The sequence below is a fragment of the Poecilia reticulata genome, linkage group LG18 (genome assembly GCF_000633615.1).
Source record: "Poecilia reticulata strain Guanapo linkage group LG18, Guppy_female_1.0+MT, whole genome shotgun sequence".
NCBI lineage: Eukaryota > Metazoa > Chordata > Actinopteri > Cyprinodontiformes > Poeciliidae > Poecilia > Poecilia reticulata.
Window position 1 is genome coordinate 3,420,767 of NC_024348.1, and position 6,935 is coordinate 3,427,701.

The window sequence follows — 6,935 nt, forward strand, 5'->3', positions numbered from 1 at the left end:
TATATATATATATAAACAAGTTCTTTGGGTCTAGCAAGTTGTGAAAAAGTTCTATATTTTGTGTCACTTACTTCAGAAACACTGAGTAAATTTCAAGTCTTTATTTTTAAAGGGTGTGTGTGATGATGAGTTTCACTTGATTGTATTATTTTATCACACTGAAATTAGGACAAAATATAGAAGTGGAGGAAGGTTATGCAAAATAACAGGGACAGTAGCAACTGTAAAGCACTTTATGATGTTCACAAATGAATTGGACATTTATGTTTCCTACTAACAGAGTAACTGGGGTGAGAAGTTATTGGAGGGGGCAGAGGGACAAGGGTCAGACATTTTGGATTTATTGGGGACAACATAATCCGAACCGGGATGTTTCAGAGAAGAAGGCTCAGGTCTGCAGAGAGAAGGAGCAGTTAGGGAGGAAGGTCATCTATGTTAAGATGTTAAGGTCCTACAGGTCAGTGGAGGAGGCTACAATCTTAAGTGATATCAATACTACTTCATGGCACAACTCTCAAAATATTTGAAAAAGTCCCATTAAACAAAATATGAGCAGCTGTGTTTCCATTGAATATAGAATTGTGCTGCAGTGAAAAGAAAGGACTGGATGCCTTTTAGTATTTGCTCAATGAAGGAGATGGAAGAACCTATGAGAAATATATAATACCAAATTTTGCAACATTCTGAAATCTTACCCAAAATTAGTTGAAATATCTCACAGCAAATAAATAAAAACTGCAACATCCTGAACAGTCAGTACAAGTTAAACAAAAATATGTCTAAATGCAAATGAACCCATCGTCATGCATCATTTCTAGAAAGCGGAACAATCCATGACGTTTGTCTTTAGACTCACTGAACAAACTCAAACCTTTCTAGGTAAATCACATTTATCCCTCATAGTTCTAATGACTATTTTAGGAAAAAGTGTTTCACAGTGACTGAGTGTAGGGAAATGTTAGTAATGAAGTCATCCTCCAGCTTTGTCTTTGAATTCTCTTTTCTAAGATAATGCCAGGCTTTAAAGAAATGATACTGCACTCGATGAGAAGGACGTTTTTCTGGAACACAAGTTCATGAGTTCAGCCCAAACCTGCTTTCCTTCCACTTGAATTGGGAGCTACTAAAGTTACATCTTCATACATTTCTGTGGTTTTAAAACCTCTGTCCCTCTTGAGCCTTTTGGATTGATTATCTTTAGATTTATTATTATTGTCCATCTGCGGTCAGAACAGCATATCTTAAAGAGAAACAAGCAGTAATGTGAATGTGAGAAATCTGTCCCCCCCGCCCCATATTTAATTATTTCAATCAATCCCCTCTGCAGAAATCTTTTACCACTGAATTGAAATATTTTATCTGGAGATAACATTTTAGACATTAAACTAGGTTTTATTTTAAAGGCTCATAAAACAGAATAAGCATAATTGCAAAGATGTTTTTGAGATCAGAGTTATGAGGGTACAGAAGTCTGCTTTAGTCCCAGCCGTTCTAGTGTCATCTCATCAGGTTTATTTCTGTATTTGAAAAACAAAAATTAGAAAAATGGAATGACGATGCAAATAACCTCAATAAGTAATGTTGGGCAGGTATGTAGGCACATTAGCAGGACTCTGGAGAACATAACTGCATACTGAGGAGGCGGCCACACTAACAATGGTGAACCAGCTGTAGCTTAGCAGAGGGATATAGGGGAGGGTGTGAGCAGCTCATACACAGGAGTGATTGACAGCTCAAAGTCCCTTCTTCTTTCTGTGATTGGTTGTTTCAGACAGTATTAACAGAGTATTAGTTCATATGACAGCAGGCAGAAGAGTTCCATTTGTTTCAGATTATCTGTCTCATTCTGTCACAACATAGTGACAGTTTTAACAAATATGTCCAAAAAATATTTTTAATATAAGTTACATATTGTAGTTTTAACATCTTAAGCACATTATCAGTGGAGGTTATAAACGTAAATCTCTTTTGTTAGGCTAAACTTAACACATGAACATCTGACAATCAGGAAGTAAGAAAGTTAAAAGAAGTTTTACAAGCATTACAATTAATTGTGCAAATGATTACTTTATTGAAATAAATCAGCAATCTAATCACAGACTAAACATAAGAATACAAGAGAAAAAAACTATTTATTTTAAACAAACTGATACAGAAAACCTGCAGAGAAAAATATGTCTTAACATCTATTCATGAAGGTCCAACAGGATTTATTACAGATTATGTTCCATCACTTTTTTGAGTTTCACCCACAGCACTAGCGCTTATTTCAAATAAAGCAGAAATAACTTGTCACATTTTTAATATTCATATCTAAACATTCTTGTCTCGGACAAGCAGGTAAACAATCTAAGTCAATACAGGTTAATTTATCTGTGGTTCTGAAAAATAGTCTTTTTTATGTCTTCATATCATGGATGATACACTGTAGAATTGGACTCATTGTTTGTAATCACAGCTTTTGAAGCTTATAAAAGAATGGAGATGATTAACTCCTAAAATGTTCAAGCCAAAAAACACATATTGTACATATCAGATATATTATTTACTGTATATCAGAAATTTGCAACCTTTTCACACTCTTAAATCTGTACATACATTTATATCTTAAATTTGTTTTAGTTTGCCATGCTGTTGCTTTAGTTTACACTGTATTTGTATAAAATATATTTTACCAATGTGTTTTCTTATATGACTTGGATCAAATGGATGATGTAGACAAATCATTTTTAAATAAATTTTTTTTACCACTAATTTAGTGAACATTTTCCTGTGTTAAAATCTGGCAATAAACAATAAATCTAGGGTTTGTATCTTAAAGAACAGGCACCACTGCTTGTCCTTCTTTCTTGAAGACTTCACCATCAGGCTGCTCTCTCCACTTCAGGGTGATCTCATCCCCTCCGTTCTCCTCCAGCCTGTCCTGGAGCTAGGAGATGTAAATAGAAAACATTTTAAAAAGCATCTGTTTACAAAAAAAACAACAAAAAAAACAACAACCTCAAATTCCAAGCATGATTAATACAACCACATATTGAGCCCTAAAAATCCCAGCCTTGCCTTCTTAAGGATGCTGTCTTTCAGAACAGCGTCGTTGAGATTGACAGAGTCCTCAGTCTTCAGTCTCAGCTTCACGCTCAGCTTCACGCTCTGCTTCTTTACTAGTTTGAAATGAAAAAGAGATGAAAGTTGTGACTAGTAGTCACTCACCAGTTTGTGGTGTGCAAATTAAGTAAGTGCCATGAATTCAGCCTGTTTATGCCTGTTACTCAACATATAAATGGTTAACGTTTTGTTTAGTTTTAGAAGGTTAAAGTTTAGAAGGTGGAAGTGCACATCAGCTTTTACCATGAAGTTTTTGTGATTATTTTAGAGCATAAGTAAAAATGAAAATCAGTCTAAAAATCTCATCATTGAAATACTTACCTATGGGGTCATGGTAGCAGACAACAGGTAATTTTGTTTCACAGGACAAAAACCTCCATTTTCCCCCATTGTTTACAGATGTTATGCCACAGATAAGAGTCATTGAGTCGATTGGATTGTAGACATTATCCCAGTTGGTGAACGAGACACTGCTGCCATCAGACCAGAAGAAGTTTGAATATCTAAAGAGACCAATCCACGAGTAGCTTCCAAAATACATCAATTTCTCGATCATCCAGTTCTGTTCATCACTGCTTACTGTAGCCAGATCTACGAAGTTCTCCCTGCAGTACATCTGGGCACTGGACCAATTCATTTCTTTGTTCACATAAACATATTGAGGATCCAGCTGTGTGCCTGTTGTTTAAAACAAGTAAGAGGTCAGTAAGTGGTTCACATCCTATTTTAGAATAATGCTTCTGAGAAATCCTGCTACACATTGATTACCATTGTAACACACAACCGAGTAATTCTCTGAACAGTAATCGTCCCACCACAATCCAGAACTTCCGACAGACACACAGAACTGACTGGCTCCAATAAAATTTGGCTCATTAAAAATGATTTCCCAATTGCTGTAGTTAGCACCGGCCCCTGTGAAGCCATCAGACCACATCCAGTGGACTACACTGTAGAGACCAATCCAGGCGTCAGAGCTATGCCTAGCAGATGAAAGCGTGTCCAAGAGCCGGGTCAGTTCTTCAGAGTCCTGGATGGTGACGATGTCAGTAAGCGTTTGTCTGCAGTAGGCCTGAGCTTCAGTCCAAGTCAGAGCTAGATCAACAAAGTGGTACTGACGAGAAAGGCTGCTAGAGAAGATGAGGCAGGCTGCAAAAAAGTGGGCATTTTAAAATTTTGAAAATAGTCAATGTTTATCTTTAATAGAAATGTACATAAAAGCATCTGACCTGAAAGAAACAAGACTAGCAAGATCCTCTCCATTGTGAGTTGACACTGTGGACTGCAGAAGAAAACGCTGGCTTTCTCAGAGCAGTCTGGGAAAATGACAACCCTTCTGTGTGCTTTTTGACTATTTGTCTTTAGGTATGCAAAACATGTTGCAGCAGCAGGCTCCAAGAAAATGTTTGAATTGAAACTACGGACAAGATTTGCAACTTGAGTTCATCGTATCTATGCTTCATAACCAAATGATGTACATAAAAGAAACAACTCACACCCGTATGCATCGTTATCCACAGCACAATGCAAAACTCTAGAGCTGCAATTTTGTTAGATATACATACTCATTTAGGATTTGCAAAAACATTCAGAAATTTTACTAAGACGTTATATACAGACATAAACAGCCTTGTAGCCCTAAATCATGGAACACTTAACAGATTAAACATTTGTAAAATAACCTGTCAATGTTGTAGAAGTCCATCATAGTTATTTGTAATGGTTGAAGAGATGCTGTCCATTCTAATGGAAAACAGTGGAATGGCTGGAAATGATGTGATAAGCAAGCCAGTAATAAGAGTCACTTGGTGGATGATCTGATTCTTCTCTTGAAAAATCAAGATCAAATCCCTTTAGCTCTTCAAACGCTGGACTTCAACTAAACTTAAATAAATGTGAGCTAAAGATCATCAACTAAAATACTTGTGTGGTGATAACAAAGAAGAATTCTTGGAACAAATGACAACTGTAAGTTGATTCTAATTAGGAACAGACAGACAGACAGCTCAATTTTTGTTAGGCTATTGGAGTCTCTCCAGATTTGTCTTCACGGCTTGTTTCTTTCTGCATTGACCAAGATCATTAAGGCTACTAATAAATTAAACTGCAATTTTATTAGGAGGAATAAAAATCACTATATATGAAAAGATGACCTGATTAACCCTGACAACGTATGAAGTAGGTGGAAGAAATGGAATATACTTTGAAATAATGAATGGTATTTTGAAACTCATATGGTTAAAATTTTATGTAAATAATATTTTAATTTCATCGTATATACAATTTGGGTATATAATGAATTTGGGATATTTTTCCTCCTTGAATCAGTTTAATTCTCGGGGTCTTTCTGCATGGAGTTTGCATGTTCTCCCTGTGTATGCGTGGGTTTTCTCCGGGTACTCTGGTTTCCTCCCACAGTACAAAAACATGACTGTCAGGTTAATTGGCCTTTCTAAATTCTCCCTAGGTGTGATTGTGTGTGTGCATGGTTGTGTGTCCTGTGTGTCTCTGTGTTGCCCTGCGACAGACTGGCGACCTGTCCAGGGTGACCCCACCTCTCGCCTGGAACGTTAGCTGGAGATGGGCACCAGCACCCCTCCCGACCCCACTGAGGGACAAAGGGTGTAAAGAAAATGGATGGATGGATGGATGGATGGATGGATGGATGGATGGATGGATGGATGGATGGATGGATGGATGGATGGANGGATGGATGGATGGATGGATGGATGGATGGATGGATGGATGGATGGATGGATGGATGGATGGATGGATGGATGGATGGATGGATGGATGGATGGACCAAATTTGGTGTTTAATGAGACAGGAGGCCTTCTCTCATGGTGTGGATTTGAGCTGAGGAGATCACCAGTGAAATAGTACAGGTTCTGCTTTACTTTACCTTTTTGTACGGTAAACAGTTAAAGGATTTTCGATGAAAAACGAGGTACAGTATCTCGTTATATTGAGGTATTACAATGAGATATGAGATAATGAGTAATGAGTATCTCAATACAATGGGATTTTTTTTTTACCACAGTGACAGAAACGGGCTTCCATAGAAATGTATCCTTTTATGCCTTCTAGTGCAAAACTTTTTAACTTCTCACCACCCTCTTTCCTTAGAAGCGTTTGCAAAAGCATGCTATTGTGGCCAGTTTTCCTCTATTTTCTGTATGTTTTGCATTGTTACCAATTATTCTTCGGTTTTTATTTTGAAAGGTAGCAGGAAGTGGCCCAATGTGGGTGTGTCAGTGAGTGCGGCACTCAAAGGTTTCTGCCTAGTCGGCTTTATTTTAAAGCGAAGAAAATACCGTTATTTCAGCTGAATTTAGTCCGCAAGTCATGCTGACCTTTCGCTCTGTGTGGACCCTGTGTGTCCTGGCGCTCCTGCTGCCGCTTGGAGGTAAGAACCCTCTGTTACATCTGAATGCAGCTGCGGCGTCGGCCCTCTTTGTGCCGTAGCAGGTTGGTGGGGCACGAGGTACAGTTATGCGCCTCAGAGACGCACGAGGATGAAACGCTCCGCTTGCTATCGTCCATATGATTGTTTTCCTTTTTCCATAGACCCGACATTTATAGGCTATCTGCCTGCATGGTTGTATGAATTATTAATTGGTTATAATAATTTGGTATTAAACCTTCGGTTTATGCAAATAAAGAGAAGGCTGCTGACAGAGGAGACTAGCAGTCAGTGCAGACACTTTGCAGAGACATGTGGTGAGACACCCAGAGGAGGAGAAAGTAGGGATGTGTGACCTTTTACAGACCAAGAGCATCTTTTCCTTTTCGGCTGAGAAATGACACAAAGATATAAAATTGTATATATA

General features: G+C 37.9%; 2 protein-coding genes across 2 annotated transcripts in view; one reads left to right on the forward strand and one right to left on the reverse strand.

Annotated features, from left to right (window-relative positions):
* Positions 1-2,815: 2,815 nt before the first annotated feature.
* On the reverse strand, positions 2,816-4,725 carry LOC103480206 (macrophage mannose receptor 1-like). The gene is made up of 5 exons (XM_008435082.2): positions 4,335-4,725; positions 3,874-4,254; positions 3,427-3,783; positions 3,061-3,161; positions 2,816-2,929 (listed from the first exon to the last, which is right to left on the reverse strand). Exons 1-5 carry the CDS (start codon positions 4,366-4,368, stop codon positions 2,816-2,818), a joined length of 987 nt encoding a protein of 328 aa, XP_008433304.2. The 5' UTR covers positions 4,369-4,725.
* Positions 4,726-6,325: 1,600 nt separating this feature from the next.
* The window catches only part of cd99l2 (CD99 molecule-like 2), a 9,639-nt gene continuing 9,029 nt past the window's right edge, over positions 6,326-6,935 (forward strand). The window contains exon 1 of the mRNA XM_008434998.2: positions 6,326-6,511. Within this exon, the coding sequence (XP_008433220.1) occupies positions 6,451-6,511 (61 nt within the window). The 5' untranslated portion in view covers positions 6,326-6,450. The remainder of the gene's footprint in view (positions 6,512-6,935) is intronic.

What these genes read in the sequence shown, in the direction of transcription:
- LOC103480206 (XM_008435082.2), bottom strand. Translation starts at nt 4,368, where the DNA reads ATGGAGAGGATCTTGCTAGTCTTGTTTCTTTCAG. An exon ending in CTCGGTTGTGTGTTACAATG is followed by an intron (nt 3,784 to 3,873) that starts GTAATCAATGTG and finishes TTTAAACAACAG; the next exon opens with GCACACAGCTGGATCCTCAA. An exon ending in AAGACAGCATCCTTAAGAAG is followed by an intron (nt 2,930 to 3,060) that starts GCAAGGCTGGGA and finishes TACATCTCCTAG; the next exon opens with CTCCAGGACAGGCTGGAGGA.